At 38.2% G+C, this 22,910-nt stretch overlaps 1 protein-coding gene and 1 pseudogene across 1 annotated transcript; both read left to right on the plus strand.

Moving 5' to 3' along the window:
• Positions 1-2,990: 2,990 nt before the first annotated feature.
• Positions 2,991-3,938, plus strand: LOC119519593 (olfactory receptor 2G3-like). Its single transcript, XM_037817329.1, has one exon. It carries the CDS (start codon positions 2,991-2,993, stop codon positions 3,936-3,938), a length of 948 nt encoding a protein of 315 aa, XP_037673257.1.
• Positions 3,939-9,043: 5,105 nt separating this feature from the next.
• LOC119519601 lies at positions 9,044-9,922 on the plus strand (annotated as a pseudogene).
• Positions 9,923-22,910: the final 12,988 nt, after the last annotated feature.

Raw genomic sequence — 22,910 nt, forward strand, 5'->3', positions numbered from 1 at the left:
CAACAGTGTTCCTTGAGTTATACAGTCCCATGTTCTATCCTTTAACTTTCATTCCAGTAACATTCAGGACCCAAAATTTCCCCTTTCAACCACATTCATGTACTTAATTCAGCGCTACTGATTACACTCACAATAATGTTCTACTATCACCACCATCCATATCCAAACCTTTTACAATAAGCCTAAATAGAAATTCTGTACAAATTAAGGATCAGCTCCCCATTCTCTACCCCAGTCCACCCCCCCAGTAACCTATATACTCTAGATTCTAACTGTATGAATTTGCATATTATTAGTTCCTCTCAGTAAGATCATGCAATATTTGTCCTTTTGTGCCTGGCTTATTTCACTCAGCATAATGTCCTCAGGCTTCATCTAAGTTGTTGCATGCATCAGTACTTCATTCCTTTTTAGAGCTGAATAATATTCCATCTATGTGCATACCACGTTTTGTTTATCCAGTCATCAGTTGATGGACACATGGGTTGCTTGTGATAAATGCAACTATGAACATCAGTGTACAACTATCTGTTTAAGTCCCTGCTTTCAATTCTGGGTATATACCTAGTAGCGGGATTCCTGGGTCATATGGTAATTCTATATTTAGCTTCCTGAGGAACTTCCAAATTGTCTTCCACAGCAGCTGCATCATTTTACATTCCTACCAGCAATGAATGAGTGTTCCTATTTCTCCATATCCTTTCCAACACTTGTAATTTTTTGTTTTATTAATAGTAGCCATTCTAATGGTTGTGAAGTGATATCTCATGATGGTTTTGATTTGCATTTCCCTAATATTTAGTGTTGAGTATCTTTTCATTTGCTTTTAGCCATTTGTACATCCTCTTTGGAGAAATGTCTATTCAATCAAGTCTTTTGCCCATTTTTAAATTGGCTTGTTTGTCTTTTATTGTTGAGTTGTAGGATGTCTTTATATATTCTGGATATTAAACCCTTAAAGGATATGTGATTTCCAAGTTTTTCTCCCATCAAATATGTTGTCTTTTCACTTTCATGATAAAGTCCTTTGATGGATAAAAGTTTTTAGTTTTGTTGAGGTCACATTTATCTTATTTTTTTCTTTTGTTGCTTGTGCTTTGGGTGTAAAGTCTAAGAAACCATTGTCTAACACAAGATCCTGAAGATGCTTTCTTACATTTTCTTCTAGGAGTTTTATGATGCTGGTACTTATATTTATGTATTTGATCCATTTTGAGTTAATTTTTGTATATGGTATGAGATGGGAGTCCTCCTTCATTCTTTTGCATATGGATATCCAGATCTCCCAGCACCATTTGTTGAAAAGACTTGTTTCCCAATTGAGTGGACGTGTCAGCCTTGTCAAAAATCAATTGAGCATAGATGTGAAAGTCTATTTCTGAACTCTCAATTTGCTTCCATTGGTAGATATATCTATTCTTGTGCCAGTACCATGCTTGTTTGACCACTGTAGCTTTGAAATGAGCTTTAAGTCATGAAATGTGAGTTTGTCAACTTGGTTCTTCTTTTTCAAGATGGTTTTGGCTATTCAGGCCCCTTACCCTTCCAAATAAATTTGATGATTGGCTTTTCCATTTCTACAAAGTAGGCTGTTGAATTTACATTGCATCTGTAAATCATTTTGGGTGTAGTTGACACCATAACAACATTTAGTCTTCAAATCCATAAGCAAACCTGACCCATAGCCAGTAAGGAGTCTCAACAAATGTTTCCAAGGAAGAAAATGGCCATTGATATCAGGTTACATGGAAAAGTTTTTCTCTGGAGTTTTAGTTCATTTACTCTTCTGTACTTTCCCATCTTTCCACTATTGTTAAAAGTATTATATTTGCCATTTTTTCTAGTTGTTACAGAATGAGTAATGCTGTCTAGCAGTGGGAATCCACAGTTCTTGTTTTCTAAGACTCCTCTATCTCTGGAGATCTTTCACTTGCCATTCCCTTGATAAGGGAGAATGCATCTTTTAAGAATCTTTCCTCATCTTCTAAGCAATCTAAGGGTGTATCTCCAGATTCCTTCTTGTAATATACTTTTGCCCCACCTTGTGGCTCTCTTGGAAAAGGTAATATCAATAGAAATAGGAATAGTAGTAGCTAGCACTTATTGAGTGCTTCTATATGCCAGGTCACTTTCATTCCATATCTTTTTCATGTACTGACTTATTTAATCCTCACAACATCTGAGAGGTGGGTTGCTATTATTTTCCCCATTTTACAGATGAAACACGGAGAGATTAAGCAATTTGGCCAAGGTTGCACAGTTGATAAGTAGCAGGGATTGAGTATAAATTTAGGAAATCTGAATCTAGAACTCACCACTTAACCACAGGATCTCAGACAACCTATTTCTAGTTCTCTCTCTTTCCCCCCTCAGCACCCCAAATATCACTCACCTCTGGTCCATGGAAACAAATAACTTTGACTCTTGATTAACAGTATCATTTATTTCCAAATAATAGTTGTTTTTCTGCTGCTACATGTTTTAATCAGATACCAAATAACTCTCCTTCTAAAGTTCCAGAGTACCCATCAAGCTCTTCAAGAGGCCCCACTGAAGACAATTTTGGGAGGATCTTCAAAGGAGGGACAGAAATCCCATTTCTCCCCCATGTGGTGTGAAACTCACAGCAAATGCTATATTCTTAAATCTCCAAATATTTCCTCAAACTCTTTGAAATATTTTATACGCTATATGAACTATGAAGGCAAGACACAGTTTAGGATCCTCATTTTGCAAGTCCTACATTTTAGAATGTGCAATTTATTTGGAATATCAAAATAAACTGAGATTAAAATAGTATGATATTAATGTGTTGCTTCATATAAGAAATTCTTTTAAAATTTTTGGTCCCTAGGTTTGTGGGCATCCTAATATATACTTACCCTGCTACTGGTATTTGGCATTCGTAATATATGAACAGCAGTGGGGTTAGAATCTGGAGGTTTCACCTTTATGAATAATGACTCTTATATCTCTCTAACAGGAGAAGGATGCAGGACTTCCTCTGGAGAAACCACAGCTCTGTTACTGAATTTATTCTACTAGGATTCTCTAGTAACACAAAGATAAATATTATTCTCTTCACTATCTTCCTCTTCCTCTATCTGATCACCCTTTTAGGCAATGTGCTAATTATCACACTGATATGCATGGACTCACGCCTCCACACACCAATGTACTTTTTCCTCATTGTCCTCTCCATGCTAGACATGGGCTATGTCACCACTACAGTGCCCCAGATGCTGGTGCATCTGGTTTATAAGAAAAAGACCATTTCCTACATTGGATGTGTGGCTCAGATGTACATCTTCCTGATGCTGGGCATCACTGAGTCTTGGCTTTTTGCAGTCATGGCTTATGACAGGTATGTGGCCATTTGCCATCCCCTCAGGTATAAGGTCATCATGAGTCCTTTGCTGTGTGGGTCAATGGTAGCCTTCTGTGGATTCTGGGGTATCAGCTGTGCCCTGATATACACTATCTCTGCCATGGTTCTTCCCTATTGTGGCCCCAATGAGATCAATCACTTCTTCTGTGAAGTACCTGCTGTCTTGAAGTTGGCCTGTGCAGACACATCTCTCAATGACCAACTGGACTTCATCCTGGGCTTCATCCTTCTATTGATCCCACTCTTCCTCATCATAATTGTCTACATCAATATTTTTGCTACCATCTTGAGGATCCGCTCAGTACAGGGGCAGCTCAAGGCCTTCTCCACCTGTGCCTCTCACATAACTGTGGTCACTATGTTTTCTATCCCATGTATGGTCATGTACATGAGACCTGGCTCTGAGGCTTCCCCAGAAGAGGACAAGAAGTTGGCTCTATTCTATAATGTCATCTCTGCCTTCCTTAACCCCATCATCTACAGCCTCAGGAATAAAGATGTGAAGAAGGCTTTCCTCAAAGTGATAGGCTGGGGCAAACCACCAGAATGAAGTCATGGGTGCATGGACAGCAGCAATCACACTGGCTGGGTGACAGTCTACATGACTTCTCCACCTAAATTCCTTACAACACCCAGTGGACACTCATGGACAGATTAATGGAATTGATTAAGTGGGATCATGTATGAGGATCCTTGGAAGGTTATGTTGATGGCTGCCCCTCAAGAATGAAGAGACCAGATTGTGGATTCCATGAAGGCAGGGCACATATCTGATTCCTCTCTGTACCAAGAATTTACAAGTCCTGGAAAAGACTTGGCATCAATATTCATTTGTTTTCTTAATAAATGAACATGTGACTATATGCTCAAGCTTTGGATTCATGAAGTACATACAAATTGGTAGGCACAAGATGACTCCCAGATTCCCAATTGTAGTTCAATCAGGGCATGACAAGTTCTGGTGAAAGAACAATTTAAGGTAAATCAATGGTGATCATAGAAAATACAGTTTAAGGAAGTAACACAATTCAGTTTTCCTCCAATACTACTAGAAAAGTAGGGAACATAAACCTTCATGTCACTAAAGAGGAGTTATGTTTTAGGAAAGTGATGTTTGTAGTGGGGAGTAGAATCTCACAGTACGTGAGTGAAAATCTTTTCTTACCCACACACTTTTCAAAATGCATTTCCAACATTACTTTAGAACATCAACATACTATGAACTGTTGATAAAGTATAAATTTGCTGAGCGCTCACATATGTATATATCACCATAATCTATACCTAACATCCCCCTACATTTCCTTCCCCCCCTTTTTTTTTTTCAATTCCTCTTTATTATTGCTGTAACAAATCACCCCAAAATTTAGTGGCTTAAAACAACAAATTTATTTTTTAAATTTTCTGTGGGTCAAGAATACAAGTGAAGTTTATCTCGGTCCTTTGGCTTAGGGGTTCTCACAAGGCTGCAGTGAAAGTATCATTTAGGGCTAAAGATATCCAAAGGCTTGACTGGAGAAGGATCTGTTTTCAAGCTCACTTGATTGTTGACAGGATTCAGTTCCTAGCAGGCTGTTGGGTTGATGACCTCCTTTTCTTCCTGACTATTGTATAGATCATCCCTTTGTTCCTCACCACGTAGACCTCTCCACAGAACAACTCACCACCACATGGTAGCTGTCTTCATCAGATGGAGACAGCAAGCAAGAGGGCAAGAGAGGATGTGAGCAATATGGGAGCCAGGGTCTTTTGTAACCTAATGTTGGAAGTGATTTTCATTACTTTGGGAGCATTCTATTCATCAGGTTCAAAACAGTAGGTCCAACCCACATTCACAGGGAAGGGATTATACAAGAGTGTGAATACCAAAGACTTATCTTTTGTGATTTATACTTTTGCTTCTCAGAGTGGTCTTCAGATCAACATCACCAGCATAATTTTAACCCCCACACCCTCACCTATGGACTATATTTACACTTTAACAAGATTAGTTTGCAAAAACAATGATGAAACAGTGATTTAGTGAACATTGCTGAGACAATATCAAACCACCTTTTGCAGTAGACTTGTAGTACAAGCTCTAGGTTTTCTTTTAAAGCTTGTAAGTAAATAAAGCTTTTAGAAAAATGAAGAGGAGAACTCTAAATTTCTTTGCCATGCATGTGACTCCAGGGTTTCAGGTCCCACTGACATCACACCCTCTTGTCTCTGTGACCTCATTGGCTGGTTGACTTTCACTGCCTACAGTGAGTCTCCTGTCTGATGTTGCCTATGCTAATCCCATAGAAAACCTGACCTAGTCTTTTGTCCTCTTAGTTTGCAAGAGCTTACTTTGTTTTTGTTGAGGAAAAAGAAAAAGAGTTTGCTACAGTTACTCTGAATGGAGGAATATAAAAGTGAAGAAACTACAATATTTTATTATATTATTATAAAGAAAAATAACTTTCTTTTGTCCCCATTTCCCCTGCCAACTGCCACCCCTATTTCTTTGTTCCTGTATGAAGAAAATATCCAAGAAATAATTGTCCTTACTTCTGTCTCCAATTCCTGTTGTACAATTGTCTTTTAAACACACTTCAACCAGGTTTCACCTCATCACATCACTAATACCACTTATTACAAAGTAAAGCCCTCCATGATGCTAATTGTGGTGATTACTTCACAGGAGCTATACAGGGTCAAATAGCAGCTATATGGCCTAGTTCTTACCTTCAGTTCTTACACATACATTCCTGTATATTGTCTGGAAGAAAAATTCCTATCACCAACACATGAGACAAATAAATTCCTTTCAGCTACTATACAATATTGGGATGATGCCAAGCTAGTTTTATTCCAGTCTGAAATCTAAAATGTTAGCCACCACCTATTCTCTTCAAATAAGGTAACATGAAAACAACAGGCATCAGGTACAAATTAGTATTATAAAGCATAGGTACTTTTAGTCTGTACTTCTGTAGCTTGACCTAAGACTTAAGTTGCTAATCATGGCTTTCTTCTTCCAATATTCTTATTACCCTCAGCCAACACCTCATCTGGAAGGAGTTCTTCACCTGTTGGTTTGTCTCAAGCTGCATTCCTGTAGGATCTGAGTGCTTAAAGGTCTTATCTTTACTAGATCACCACAATTTCCTTGACAATTTGTCCTAGTCAAAAGAATAAAAAATTAAAAATATATATGTAGTCTTCTTTACCCTCTGTGAAGCAAGTTTCTACATGGGGCATCAAGGGAACACAGGTTCAGGCACAACAGAGATTTTTTTAATGTAATTTTATTGAAATATATTCACATACTATACAGTCATCCAATGTGTACAACAATTGTTCACAGTTTCATCATATAGACAACAGAGATTTTAATCAAGTGACCATTTTATTACTTACACAGAACAAAGGGTCCAAAAGAGCAGGGTAAGAGGTCCCATCTTGGCTAGTCCCTGAGGGAGGCCAGCTGCTCAGTCAGGGTTTGTGGATGGCAGCCCTGCATGCCCCACTTTGCCTCAGAGAGGAGGGACACTTGTGCTGCCCGAGTGTTGGGTTTTTATACACCCCAGGGAGAGTGATTCCTACTATTCTGACCTGTGTGCAGAGTTTCTGCTCTGGCAAGCTTCTGGGACTGCTTATCCCAAATGGAAACACACCAAACACTTGCATGTCAAGCAAGAGGGGAAAAGGAGGTGGAGGTGGTAGGCAAGGGCTGGTAGATGGCCACTAAGCATGCCTGTGACTTCCCCAGCACCCTCCTTAAGAAGGAGTAAACCAAATTCACCCAAGTAAAGGGGATCAATTACCCTAATTAGTATACTAGCCCCTCTGTCTGCTGATTTAGCAGCAGTGGCCAGAAAGCAATCTCAGCTTCTAATTCATTGGAACCATAAATCCCTTCCCTAATGGGAGGATCTCTCCTTTGAGCAGTAGGACCTCCAAACCCATCAAACACAAGGTTGCAGGGATATGAAGCAAAAATATATCTGGTTCATATATTAGTTCATATATTAGTGAGAGGGGCCACTCCCATTATAACTCTTGGTATATTCTCTCTCAGAGGATGATGGTGCCATATATTGGCTGCTGGTTTAAGGTATAAACTGTATTTTATGGGTTGATATTACAACCTTACAGGATATTGTCTCCAAGATGGGATGATAACTGAGGCTTCAGTAGTAGCTGAACCATATTGTCAAGTCCAGATGTTTCTATATGTCGGGGAATAATAGGAGGCCTTTATTATTTATTATTCACAATGAGTGTGAATCCACTGTCATACTTCCTTTGAGATAAAGTGTCCCCCACTTGGGGGTGATGCTCCCTGGGATATTAGGGTAATGGATAACATTCTGTAAGACTATGAATTGTGGTGTGGGCAGAAATGCTGCAGATAGGAAAGGTAAATCTGGGAGGACATATTGCAGCCCTTCCATGATGGAAAGGGTCTACTGTAATCGATCAGGTAACTGGATGGTATCTTTGGGGAATGGTACCTCATCAAAAGCTCAGCAGTAATCTCTGTTGCTAGGGTTTGGCACATAGCAGTGACAACAGACCACTCAAAGGGTAAGTACATGTGGTTGAGTCCATGTGTAATCTCCATCTTGCTCATTGGCTCCCTCGTTATAGCAAGTACTGGTCTGGCTAAGGTAAGAGACTGAAATCCACAGGTGGATCATCTTGTCCACTTGGTTACTGAAAAATACCCCTAAGGTGGATGCTTACTAGAGTGCATTTATATAGGATATCATTATCTTCACATTTTGTGTCTGTTCTGAGAAAGGTACCTATGTGTATACCCTTTTGTAGATATCCCTGTCATTAATTTAATATTTTTCTTTTCAAGTCCCCAATCAGCCTTCCAACCCATTAGAAACTATGAAATAGTGTAAATCTGCACTTCAGGCTATTTATCTTTATTTCATATCAAGTCAATAGCCAGATATGCCATTAAAAGTTCTACCCATAGGAAGGAATTGTTCTCACCACACTCAGTGCCACCCTTGAGTGGGAATGCTGTCAGTACACTGTGCAGATCCACTGAAAACCAGGCCTGTATTTTTCCTTCCTCTGCTAACTAGTTATAGGGAAATCCCATGGGTTGAGGGAGAAGTAGCAAAGTAATTGGAGCAGGAAACATGGAAGTCTTGGTAACTGCTTATGAAATCTATCACCTAGACCTGGGTTCATCCACATAATGTCCATTTTACCATGAAATTCTTCTGTGTATGTCCAATTGTGTGGTTTGGACAGGATATCATGGTTTATCATGGTCAGTTTTGTTTGTTTAGTCATAGACATTCAGTCTCTACCAGGACACAGGAACTGTTTTTAAAAACTTATTTTGAAATAATTTAAAACTCAAAATAATTTGTAAAAATAGGACATAGAGTTCTGCAGTAACCTTTTTTCTAGGAGTTTTATAGTCTTGGCTCTTATATTTAGGTCTCTGATATATTTTGAATTACTTTTTGCATATGGATACCCAGTTCCCCCAGCACCATTTGACGAAGACTATTCTTTCCCAATTGAGTGAACTTGGAAGCCTTGTTAAAAATCAGTTGGCCAGCCTGCCTTGAAAGAGCCCAGTGACTTTAGCCATGACCCAAGCAGCATTGGTGGCCCTCCTCAGGAGACAACCAGATCACCTCTTCCCATGGCCTCGCCATGGCAACCTACAGGCAGAGCTGTGTGAGGCCAAGGCGTATTCTTCCATCATATGCTGACCTTGGCAAGGCTGCCAGAGATATTTTCAACAAAAGATTTGGTTTTGGCTGGTTAAACTGGATGTGAAAACAAAGTCATGCAGTGGTGTGGAATTCTCAGCATCTGGTTCATCTAATACAGACACTGGTAAAGTTATGGGGACCTTGGAGACCAAATACGAATGATGTGAGTATGGTCTCACCTTCACAGAAAAATGGAATGCTGATAACACTCTGGGAACAGAAATTGCAGTCCAAGACCAGATTTGTCATGGTTTGACGCTGATGTTTGATACCTTCTTCTCACCAAACGCAGGAAAGAAAATGGTAAAATCAAGTCTTCTTACAAGAGGGAATGCATAAACCTTGGTTGTGACGTTGATTTTTATTTTGTTGGAACTGTAATCCATGGTTCAGACATCTTTGGTTATGAGGGCTGGCTTGCTGGTAACCAAATGATCTTTGACAGTGCCAAATCAAAGCTGACAAGGAATAACTGCAGTGGGCTACAGGAGTGGAGAAATCCAGCTACACAGTAATATCAGCAATGGAACAGAATTTGGAGAATAAATTCATCAGAAAGTATGTGAAGATCTTGACACTTTAGTCAACCTTGCTTGAACATCAGGAACCAACTGCACTCGTTTTGGCGTTGCAGCTAAATATCAGTTGGATCCCACTGCTTCTATTTCTGCACAAGTCAGCAATTCTGGTTTAATTGGGGTGGGCTACATTCAGACTCGGGCCTGGTGTGAAGCTTATGCTGTCTGCTCTGGTAGATGGAAAGCACATTAATTCTGGAGCCCACAAACTTGGGCTTGCCCTGGAGTTGGAGGCTTAATTCAGCTGAAGAAACCTCTGGGAATGGATATCAGAAGATTTGGCCTTAATGTATTTCCATTGTGACCAGCAGGCACTTTTTTACCCTCAAGAAGATGATCAAAACAAAGGATGCTCTAAACAACAGCTGTATTTTAAGTATTTAGACAGTTAATTGTTAGCTGGTTTCTAGTTGAATTGGTTATCTACTTACCAATGCTGCAGTTGTGCAGTCACCTATACATTATTTAAGTGCACTACCCACCAATAATGTTAAGTGCACTACCCACCAATAATGAAATAGAGTTTTCTGAAAACTGTGAAGAAAACAAATCAGTTGGTCATAGATGCAAGGGTCTATTTCTGAGCCCTCAATTTGATTCCATTGGTCTATATATCTGTCTGCCAGTACCATGATGTTTTGACCACTGGGGCTTTGTAACAAGTTTTAAAGTCAAGAATTGTGAGACATTCAACTTCATTCATCATTTTCAAGATGTTTTTGGCTATTCAGGGCAACTTAGACTTCTAAATAATTTGATAATTGGCTTTTCCCTTTCTGCAAAATATTCTGTTGGAATGTTGATTGGGATTACATTGAATCTGTAACTCATTTTGGGTAGAATTGACAGCTTAACAGTATTCAGTTTTCAATCCATGAGCATGGAATGTCCTTCAATTTATTTAGATCTTCTTTGATTTCTTTTAGCAAAGTTGTATAGTTTTCCATATACAAGTCCTTTATGTACTTGGTTAAATTTATTCCTATATATTTTATTCTGTTAGATGCTATTTAACATGGATTTTTTTTCTTGATTTCCTCCTCAGCTTGCTCATTACTAGTGTATGGAAACACTACTGTATTTTGCATGTTGATCTTGTATCCCAACACTTTGCTGAATTTGTTTATTAGCTGTAGGAGTTTTGATGTAGATTTTGGGGGACTTCCTGTATAAAGGATCATGTCATCTGCAAATAGTGAATGTTTTGCTTGTTCCTTTCAAATTTGGTTGCCTTTTATTTGTTTTTCTTGCCTAATTCCTCTGGCTAGGGCTTCCAGCACAATATTGAATAACAGTGGTGACAATGGGCATCCTTGTCTTGTTCCCAATCTTAGACAGAAAGCTTTCAGTCTTCTGCCATTGGGTATGATGTTACCAGTGGATTTTTCATATATGCCTTTATCATGTTGGGGAAATTTCCTTCTTTTCTTATATTTCTGACTGTTTTTATCAAGAAAAGGTGCTGGATTTTCTCAAATGCCTTTTCTGCATCAATTGAGGTGATCATATAGATTTTTTCCCTTTCATTTTGTTAATGTGGTATATTACATTAATTGATTTTGTATTGAACCACCCTTGCATACCTGGGATAAAACCCACTTAATCATGTATATAATTCTTTTAATGTATGGTTGGATTTGATTTGCTGGTATTTTGTTGAGGATTTTTGCATATATATTCATGGGAGAAATTGGTCTGTAATTTCTTTTTCTTTCTTCTTTTTTTTTTTGGATTAAAATACATCAACTATATATAAAGCTATGAGTTAATAATGTTACCAAAAAGAAATTTATTTTTCCCTGTTGGTGTGTGCTAGGAAACTAGCTCATTATTTTGAAAACTGTAAAGAAAAAGAAATCAAGCATCTGCTATGCTTTTCTATATGAACTTTACCACTGGGTAACCAAACAATAGATAAAGGGCATTTTTTCTCTAAGTGTTGTATAAGGAATAGTGGAATTAGAGTATCACCATTTTACATGCCCTAATGTATTAAAGGATTTTAATATTGGGCATTAACACTGTGACCACTTAGCAGACAACCCAATATTAGCCTCCTGCCAGAAGACACAGTACCACCCATCATGTAATCTTGCAAAAATATCAAACCTGAATTTGAACAAGCTTCTAGTTCCAACAACAATTTACAAGAAATTCAGAGGACGGGAGAGAAGAATACATTGGATGATGCTGCCACAAAATTATAATTAACAAAGTCCAGACTGTGGGAAATTCTGCAGGTCAAATGCCCTGTTGTATTCAAAAAATTAATTTTAATGAAAAAGTAAAAAGAACTTTTTTATGAATGGAGAGATATAACAATCAATTGTAGTGTGTGGGCCTTATTTAGATCCTAATTCAAATAAATATTTTAAAAGTTATAGCTTCATGTGATAATTGAAAGTTTGAACTGTGACTGTATATTTGATTATATGAAAACATTATTATGTATGGGTTTCTTATAGGTATTATCATGGAATTTTCAGGATTAAAGTCCTTACCCATTAGAAATACATACCAAAATATTTACAGACAAAATTATCTGAAGTCTAGGATTTGCTTCATAATTATACAGAAGAGGGACATGGGTGGTAGTGATAAAATAGGAATAGACAGTGAGTACTATTTTACTTATTTTTATATGTATATTTTAGTTTCTACAATAAAAAAATTTTAAGGAAATAACACTTGGTAGCAAAAAATTATGTCAGTTATTCCCTTTATTCCCAACCCTACATCCAAAGATGAACAGTCTACTTGACCAGTCAAGATTCAGTTAAAAAAAAAATTCAGTTTTCAAATTCTTCCTTAACAGAATTTTCCAGCCACATTTACAATAATATTCTATTATTTCTTAAGGAAATGAGATAGTCTGGATTTAGTTAATCATTCGGATGACTAAAAATGACCCTTCTGGGTAAATGATAATTGTTTTGATTAAACTTCTTCTAAAATGTCTTATACTATTCCTTGTCATAATAAATTGAATTACTAAACATAATCTATTTTAATAAACAGTTTTATTCACACACCATACAATCCATCCAAAGTGTACAATCAATTTTGGTATATTCACTGAGTTGTGCATTCATCACTACAATCAATTTTAGAACATTGTCATTATTCCAAAAGAAAAAACTCCATACCCCTAGCAGTTACCTCTCAATCCCTCTATCTTTCTATTTTTGTCTCTATAGATTTATTTATATTTATATTTTATATAAATGGAATCATACAATGTGTATGTAGTACTTTGTGTCTGGTTTCTTTCACATATCATAATGTTTTTTTAAAATTATTATTATTATTTTTAATTAGAAAAGTTGTAAGTTTTCAGAAAAGTCATGTAAAAAATATGTCTCCATATACCCACCTATTATTAGACTTTGCATTAATTTGGTTCCTTTGTTACAATTGAAAAAATATCAAAATATTACTATTAACTATAATCTATAGTTATTAGGTATATTTTTTCCATATATGACCCTATTATTATCACTCACAGAATGAAAATTAGAGGATAAAACATTTTCATTCTGTCTGTCTCACAGGGCTGACTTGAGAAGGAAATGAGTTTATATATGTGAGTGACACAAAATACTAGAAGTAGCACTACTTGTTACTGTCTTCTCCAGGCAAGCAGACTCTAACTCCAACTTCCTTTTGCTTGAGGTCCTTGGAAAATGTGGTTCAAAATTCTGCCTTGCCCTGATGCTGGGTCATTGCTCCAGCCTACACAGCTGCTCTGGTGAGACCGGGCAGCAGGGAAAGTTCTAGCACTCCCATAGTCTAAGCCAATTACAGACAGGGTGCAGAGATGCATCCAGAATTAGGTGTGGAGACATGGAAGGTCCCCTGGCTAAATCGATTATACATAGGGCCCATTTCCCAAAATCTGGAAGCCTGAAGGTGGGCACCAGGCTGGGAAAAGGCCAAAAGCTTTGCATGTCTGAAGGCAGACAGCAATTTAGATAAGGAAATAGTCTCTGAGTTCTTGCTGGGCTCTTTCCGTGCTCCTGTCTCCTGCCCCTGCTGTTTCCTGTCTAGCCCCAAAGAAATTGTCCCTTGAGATTAAGGATATGTAAATACACCTTATGGCTTTAGAAAAAATGTATCCTCCCTGAAATACCTGAAAACAGTCATGTAGGAAACTACCTTGTATGCTATAAAAACCTGTAGAAATGAGTAGAATAAAACTTTCTTTTGTAGGAACACAGAGGATGGAGTGGACTCCCCTTCTTTCACAATTAGGTCCCTAACTCCACTCACCACATAGAGATAGGTGCCCAGGGACACAGGGACCAACACATCTTAGTCCCAAGGCTTGCCTCCTTACCCTGAGGACACAAGTCTTCTAACGGTACCATAATAACAGACTCCCTTTTTGTGCTGTTGTTGGCAGAGATGTCTGGTTCATTGACAATGAAGAGGGCCAAATTAGGGAGCAAGACTAGTGACCCAGGCCCTATGGAAGTTGTAGTCTCCAACTCATTCTCTGAAACCTGGGACATGACCTGAGAATGCTGAATCTCAGAAGGTCTAACTGGCTGCTAGGGTAGCTGACAAAGGAGAGCTCAAATGCTGAAGAACAAATCCTTCTAGATCTAAGATGGGACCTTTAGATTGTTCTCTCAGAAGTTGATGTCACTGTTAGGATTAGAGAAAATTCCAAATCTGTGACTCCCATGGTTCTCACCCTAGCCTTCCTTCCATCACCCACCCCTTGGGTCAGAAGCCAGCTGAGCTGGCATTTCCCATCTTGAAATCTGTATGTTGATGTTCTTCCAGGACTTTAGAAGAGCATTGGGTCAAGAGCCAGATACCTGCATTCAGGCCCCAGCTCTAATGAGTGACCAGGGAGTACATGTAGATATTGTGCTATTGTGTGGAATACTCTACAAATGCCAGTTAGGTTGTTGTTCAATTCTTATAATGCTTATTGAATTTTTGTCTCCTTGTTCTATGAATTCCTGTGACAGGAACATTGCAGTCTCCTGTAAAAATTGTGAATTTTTGACTTTTCCTTTCAGTGGTATCAGTTTTTTGCTTTAGGTATTCTGAAGCTCTTTTTTAAGTGCATACACATTTAGGATTTTTATGTCTTCTTGATAAATTGACCCCTTCATCAGTATGGAATGTCCTCTTCATTCCTGCTAATATTCCTTTTTCTGAAGTCTACTATGTCTGATATTAATACAGTAACTCCAGCTTTCTTTTGATTAGTGTTTACATGGTATTTCTTTTCCTTTTCATTTACTTTTAGCCATTCCATGTCTTTATCTTTAAAGTGGCTTTATTGTAAATAGCATATAGCTGGGTCATGCTTTTTTATCCAATCTGAAAATTTTTGCCTAGAATTAGAGTATTTGGTCCATTTACCTATAATGCAGTTCTTGATATAACTGAGTTTAAATCTGCCATCTTGCTATTTTTTTCTATTTTTCTCATCTGTTTGCTGTTCCTTTTTTGCTCTTTTTCTGCCACCTTATATATTATTTTATGATTTCATTTTATCTCCAAAATTGGCTTATTAACCATAACTTTTTTCTTTTAGTGGCTGCTCTTAGGTTTACAATACACACCTTTAACTCACTCCAATCTCTCTCAAATAATATCATACTGCTTCATGTATAGAGTAAGAGCCTTCCACAGTATACTTCCATTTCTTCTCTCCCATCCTTTGTCTGCTGTCATAAATTTTAGCCGTACATTGTTTTTATATATTATACTTTTACAGAGTTATAAACCCCACAGTACATTTTTGCTTTAGATGGTTACTTATTATCTTCTAAAGAAATTAAAAATTAAAGCTTTTATTTTTCCAATGATCTTCATTTCCTGTATAGGTCTAAACTTCCACCTTGTGGAAATCATACATTTGCTTCCTATTAAAGATCACTTCTTAGCCTGGATCTGTTTTATCTCATCACAAGAGTTTTTTCCTGCTTCTTTTAATTAATTAAAATTAAGTGTAGGACATTGTGTAAAAAAAACAGTAGAGACTGAGGAAACCATTTTTTATGTTTGAAAATGGCATGCCTCTTCTGTCAGTCCACTCATGTGAGGATAAAGTCAATTTAGTCAGCAGTTGATCTGGGTTTGGGATTAGTTGTTGCTGTAGTTGCCATGGGAATTTAAAGTATAAGTTTGGGCCATTTACCAATAATTGAATTATTGATATTATTGGGTTTCAGTCCAACATCTATCTAATTGTTTTCTATGTATTTTTTTTGTGTCTGTATTCTTCACTCAGCATAATGTTTTTGGTATCCATGTTGTTGCATGTATCAGTATTTCATTACTGTTTTATTATTGAGTGCTGTTCTATTATTTGCCTAGTATTATATTTGTTTACCCATTCTACTGTTTATGGACACTTGGGTTGTCTCCAGGTTTTGGCTATTATGAGTAAGATCTATGAACATTTTTGTGTAAGCCTTTTGTGTTCACTTTTATTGTATATTATGTAGGAGTGAAAATGCTGTGTCATAGGATAGATGTAGCTATAGCTTTATAAGAAATTGCAGAACTTTTCCCAAAATAGTTGGATCAATTTATTCCCATGAACAATACCTAATAGTTCTGGTTGCTTCACACCCTTGCCAATTTTTTTTTTTTTTTTTTTTTACAAATCATCTTAATTTTATCTATTCTGGTGGGGGTATAATGGTATAACATTGTGATTTTATTTTGCATTTCACTGATAACTAATGATGTTGAGTACTTCTTCATGTACTTACTGGCTATTAATATCTCTTATCTTGAGAAACATCTGTTCAAATTCTTTGCTCATTTTTTTTTTTTTTTTATCAGGTTGTATTGTTATTGAGTTGTAGAAGGTGTTTTAAAAAGTTCTGGATAACAGCCCTTGGTCAGATATTTATTTTGTGAATGTTTTCTCCAACTCTGTGGTTTGATTATTCATTTTCTTAATGGTATCCTTTCATGAGCAGAAAATTTTAATTTGACAAAGTCTGATTTATTGTTTTTTAATTTTGTTATTATTATAGTTTCCATGGCCTATTGTTCCAACCCTGCTTAGCCCAAGATCAAAGAACATATCAGGCATGGAGACAGACATGAGTTTAATAGGAGTTAACTTACAGAAGATATGGTTCCACAGTGATGGCTGGCCAGGAAAGAGGGAAGTTAGCACTTTGCAAAAGCAGGGATTGCCAAGCGGTGGTTAATAAGGGTTAGGACAAGGAGGGTGTAAGAACAGAGTTTCAGCAGGGTCTTGTGACACAAGAATGTGGCAATTTGTTATCAATAGTGATTAGGGGAAGGGAGTTTCAATGCTCTATTTACATATGAGGTCTGTTGACTTTTAAGATCTGTCCTGGTCAAGTAGGTGGTTCCGTGAAATCACCATAGAGGGGAGGACAGGGCCCGGGCTCTGGGTCCCCAAGTCTTATAAGGAAATGTTGCCTATCCCCAGATAACAAGGATATTTGCCTATGTTTTTTTCTAGAAGCTCTATAATTTTAGGTTTTAAGTTTAGGTCAATGACCTCACCTGAAATAATTTTTGTATATAATGTCAGGTAGAGTCAAAGTTCATTTCTTCAGATAAATATTCAATAGTTCCAGGAATATTTGTTGAAAAGATTTTACTTTCTGTCTCAGCCAGGGCTGCTATGATAAATACCACTGGCAGGTTGGCTTTAACAACAGGAATTTACTGTCTTGCACTTTGGAGACTAAAAGTACAAAATCAAGATGTTGTCAGGCCTTGCTTTCTCTGAAGTCTGTAGTGTTGGTATAGTACGTTTGTTACTGTTTATGAAAGAATGTTGAAATACTACTAACTGTAGTTTATAGCTTGCAATAGTACATATTTCTTCCCTATATGCCCCTCTATTATTAACTTCTAGTTGTATTGTCATACATTTGTTCTGGTTCATGGAAGAGTTTTCTAGTATTTGTACAGTTAATCATGGACATTGCCCACCATAGGATTCAGTTTTATAATTCCCATCTTTTGACCTCCAACTTTCCTTCTGGTGACATGTATGACTCTGAGCTTCCCCTTTCCACCTCATTCATGCACCATTTGGCACTGTTAGTTATTCTCACATCTTGCTACCAACACCTCTGTTCATTTCCAAACATTTAAGTTCATCCTAGTTGAACATTCTGCTCATACTAAGCAACCGCTCCCCATTCTTAAGCCTTGTCCTATATCTTGGTACCTTATATTTCATGTCTATGAGTTTACATATTATAATTAGTTCTTATTGGTGAGACCCTGCAATATTTGTCCTTATGTGTCTGGCTTATTTCACTCAGTATATTGCCCTCGAGATTTTGTCATCAACCCATTTTTTTTTTTTAAGATGGTTTTGTTCACACACTATACATTCCATCCTAAGTAAACAATCAATGGTTCTCTGTATGGTCACATATTTATGTGTTCACCACCTTCACCACTATCTATATAAGGGCATCTACATTTCTTCTACAAGGCAGGAGGGAGAGTCAAAGAAGGTAGAGAGGCAAAAGAAAGAGGAAAAAAAATGAAGTACCAAAAGGAAAAATAACCTTAAGTCAAAGTAAAGAGTCAGACAACACCACCAATGTCAAGTGTCTAACATGCCTCTCCTATCCCCCCCCTTATCTGCATTTACCTTGGTATATTGCCTTTGTTACATTAAAGGAAGCATAATACAATGATTCTGTTAGCTACAGTCTCTAGTTTACAATGATTGCATCCCTCCCCCAATGTCTCCCCATTTTTAACACCTTGCAAGGTTGACATTTGCTTGTTCTCCCTCATACAAGAACATATTTGTACATTTTATCACAATTGTTGAACACTAGATTTCAACAAGTTACACAGTCCCAGTCGTTATCTTTCCTCCTTTCTTCTGGTGTCTCACATGCTCCCAACCTCCCTCTCTCAACCACATCCATAGTTATCTTTGTTCAGTGTACTTACATTGCTGTGCTACCATCTCCCAAAATTGTGTTCCAAACCATGCACTCCTGTCTTCTCCTATCACTCTGTAGTGCTCACTTTAGTATTTCCTGTAGGGCAGGTGTCTTGTTCACATAGTCTCTCATTGTCTGTTTGTTGGAAAATATTTTGAGCTCTCCCTCATATTTGAAGGACAGCTTTGCTGGATATAGGATTCTTGGTTGGCGGTTTTTCTCTTTCAATATCTTAAATATATCACACCACTTCCTTCTTGCCTCCATGGTTTCTGCTGAGAGATCCACACATAGTCTTATTAAGCTTCTTTTATATGGGATGGATTGCTTTTCTGTTGCTGCTTTCAGGATTCTCTCTTTGTCTTCGACATTTGATAATCTGATTATTAAGTGTCTTGGCGTAGGCCTATTCAGATCTATTCTGTTTGGAGTATGCTGCTCTTCTTCGATCTGTAATTTTATGTCTTTCATAAGAGATGGGAAATTTTCATTGATTATTTCCTCTGTTATTGCCTCTGCCCCTTTTCCCTTCTCTTCTCCTTCTGGGACACCAATGATATGTACATTCTTGTACTTTGTTTCATCGTTAAATTCCTGGAGACGTTGCTCATATGTTTTCATTCTTTTCTCCATCTGCTCCTTTGCATGTAGGCTTTCAGGTATTTTGTTCTCCAGTTCTTGAGTGTTTTCTTCTGCCTCTTGAGATTTGCTGTTGTATGTTTCCATTGTGTCCTTTGTCTCTTGTGTCATGCCTTTCATTTCCATAGATTCTACTAGTTGTTTTTTTGAGCTTTCGATTTCTGCCTTATGTATGCCCAGTGTTTTCTTTACAGCCTCTATCTCTTTTGCAAAGTATTCTCTAAACTTTTTGAATCGATTTAGCATTAGTTGTTTAAATTCCTGTATCTCAGTTGAAGTGTACGTTTGTTCCTCTCACTGGGCCATAGCTTCGTTTTTCTGTTGTTTAGGCATCTGACCTCCTAGGCCACCCCAGTCAGGTTTTCCCAGACGAGAACAGACTCAGGTCACAGAAGGAGGAAATATTCAGTATCTGATTTCCCTGATGGTTTTTCTTAGAGGATTGATACACCTGTGCTTTTCTGCTCTGCAGGTGCACCTGTTAGCCTGTCACCACCTGTATAAGAGGGTGTGGCCTGTGGCTCTCCTCTCCCAGGCCTTGGGGTCTGGTTCCAGAAAGGTGGGCAGTACAGCTGGGCCCCTCCCTTTCCTCTTGGGAAGCTATGCCCCCTCCAGAGAGGTCACTGCGTATCAATAAGTTTTTTCTCTGACTCTGCTGATCAAAGTGTTTTGATTTTAAAATGGCTGAGGCTGTCTTTACTGCAAAGCGCTGTGGGCTGAAAACAGCTGAGGTTTTCTCCACACAGAGAGAAAGGGACAGAAAAGCTCCCAGGTTCACCCATCAGTCAGAGATAGCACCCAATCCTCTGGGCTCCCTGTCCTGAGACAGATATGTTCCCTGACTCTCCCAAGGTCAGTTGTCACCAAAAGCCTCTGTCTGCTTGTTGAGGATTCACACTCTGTATTGAGCAGTTAACATTAAAACCCCAGTTGGAGCTGGGCTGAGAGAGTGCTGCCCATGAGGGAGGGGCTCTCTGCTCTCAGTGTGGGTCCACAGCTTTACTTACTGATTTTATGTTGCTATCTCAGGCATTCCTCCCAATTCAGGTTGGTAGATGATGAGTGGACAGTCACTTTTTTCTCCCCACAGTTATTCCAGGTTATTTACTAGTTTTTTGGTCATTTATGAATTGTTCCGGGGGGCATTAACCATCTTCCACTCCTCTCTATGACGCTATCTTAGCTCCTCCCTCCATACACTTTATTTTTTATTTGTATATGGAAACTATAAAAAACTTTTTATAGTTTCCATTTCTCTGTTGTGACTCTCCACCTGTTCACTCATCATGTCCATGTTTTCCTTTAAAATCCTTGAACACATGTATAATTACTGTTTTAAAGTCTTTTCTGTTAAATCTAACACCTGCTTAACCTCTGAGTCTGCATCTGTTGATTGTTTTTTCTCTGGTTATGTGTCATATATTCCTGCTCCTTCATATATCTAGTAAAATTTGATTTTATGCTGGGTGTTGTAATGCTACATGGTAGAGAATCTGTGTTATATTGTTTCCCTTCAAAGGGTGTTGAGTTTTGTTCTGGTAGGCAGTTAATTTATTGTCATATCAGCTTAATCCTATTGAGACTTGGTTTTAGGTTACAGGGGTGAATCAAGAGTAACCCTTAGTCTAAGGCTAGAATAGCCCTACTTTTAAGATGAGGTTGTTTCAGGGGCCTTAAAGTATTCAGTGAGGTATCTCCACTCTTGCTGGTTACAATCCCAATTTTCCCAACATGGCCCTGAATCTTCATTCATCTCACAACCCCCCAGTGGCTGCCATCTGCCATTTAAAGAGTTTCACCTTGTCTATGTGCAGCTCATAATTTGGCCAATGACTCCAGAGGACCTCTATGTATATTTCTGAGACTCCTTATCTATATCTCTTCTTCCTTTCTCAAATTCCTCAGATTCCTTAATGGCTCAGAATTCAACCTTTGTTTCCTCCATCATAAGAACTACTATGGTCTGGTTGGGTTCCACCTTCCTATGTCATGTATTGGATGTTCTCCTGGCCAGAAAGCTTACTTTCTGTATTTTTATGCTCTGAAGGATTGCTGTATTACACAATCTGTTGTCCAAGGACTATGAAGAGTTGATTCATAAAATTTGTTCTGTTATATAGTTTTTATTGTATGAAGGTAGGTGAAATACCTGTTACTTGGTCTTAGCCAGAAGAAGTCCCTCCACACATATGGAATTTTAAAAGCTATTTCTAAATAATACATGGATTAAAGAGGAAATCATAATGGTGGTTGGCTGCAGTATTGTCAACTTTGTTGACAGTTCCTCCTGCAATTGTGTAAGATCTAATTTTGAAAATAAATCCCTTATTTCTAAAATAAACCCAAACTTGATTAAGCTTGGAACTACATTTCCCAGAATCCACTTTTTTTAATTTGTTTCAGGATTTGGCCTGCATAAGTGAAGTAGCATTCCCTACTGCTTGAAGGTCTTCATGGTCATATATAGTGATGGATAGACAGTGAAGGCCCCAACTTGTTCTTCTCCAAACCATGTCTGGCTCATATTACCAAATGTTTGCCCTCTGAACCAACAGTAACCCCTGGCCCACAACTTGATGCTTAGCTATGGACCTACAGAGGGAGTAGCTTCTAATAGTCCTCTCCATGAGATCACCTATTATAGTCCCACTTCAGTGCAGGACCTGTTTGGCTTCTCAGATTTTTCTGTAGGCTCTGACTTGTCTATTTGTACTAGTGTTTCAGGATGAATGGTTAGTGATTTCAATCCTCCAATGCTTCCTTCGAGACCTTCACTTCTCCAGTTCATGCTACAATTGTATAAGTTCTAATTCCTAAAATAATTCCTTATTTCATAACACATACAATGACTTTCTTCCCTGAGTGAACGTTAAGTGATATCAATAGCAAGGTGTTGCAAGGCTGGCCTTGCATGGCCATATTCCAGCCACTTCTGCTTGATAGTGTGTTTGAACCAGCTAGACATAACCAAAGTGCTAGTGCCTCTTATCTTGCACAACTACTTTCACTGGAAAATGGTGGAGTTGACAAGGGGCTGGCCCCTGCGGATCACTGGAGCCCCATCCATGAGGTTTCACAAACTCAGTACTAGTGGCATTTTGGTGTTGGCACAAAACTCTTTCTGCCCAGCAAAAGTAGAGCACAACACTCCTGTGTTCACTACTCCCATCAGCTGCTAGCTGATCCATGTGCATCCTCTTGGAGACACTGAGGAATCTGTAACTGCAACCATGTCTGACAAGTACCAGCCTGGGGACCAGTGGGAGCAGAATATCTCATCAGGATCCCCTGTAAGAGGAAAGTAATGGAGAAATGGGTGATATGCCTGGCACCCCTATCCCACAAATCTCCAGTAATCATGAACCACAGAACTGGAAGCTGCTTCAGAAGTCATTCAGGTTCTGCAGGACTCAAGTCTGCAGCCTTCCTTACCAGCATGAATGATCACTTTCACTGACCTGGGGGAACTCACTACCTCATTTGGAATTCTGCTTCCGAGAGTGAGAACTTCCTTGGACTGAGTTATACTGCTTTACTGGTTTTCCTTCTTTCAGCTGCCCTACTTTCAGTTTGACACATGTTCCAACTGAACTGTTAAAACCTGGAATGTGAACATGGCTGGCTCGGTAGAAATAAAGATTTTGCTCTGAGATGCTCA

The sequence above is a fragment of the Choloepus didactylus genome, chromosome 2 (assembly GCF_015220235.1).
Source record: "Choloepus didactylus isolate mChoDid1 chromosome 2, mChoDid1.pri, whole genome shotgun sequence".
Classification (NCBI taxonomy): Eukaryota; Metazoa; Chordata; class Mammalia; order Pilosa; family Megalonychidae; genus Choloepus; species Choloepus didactylus.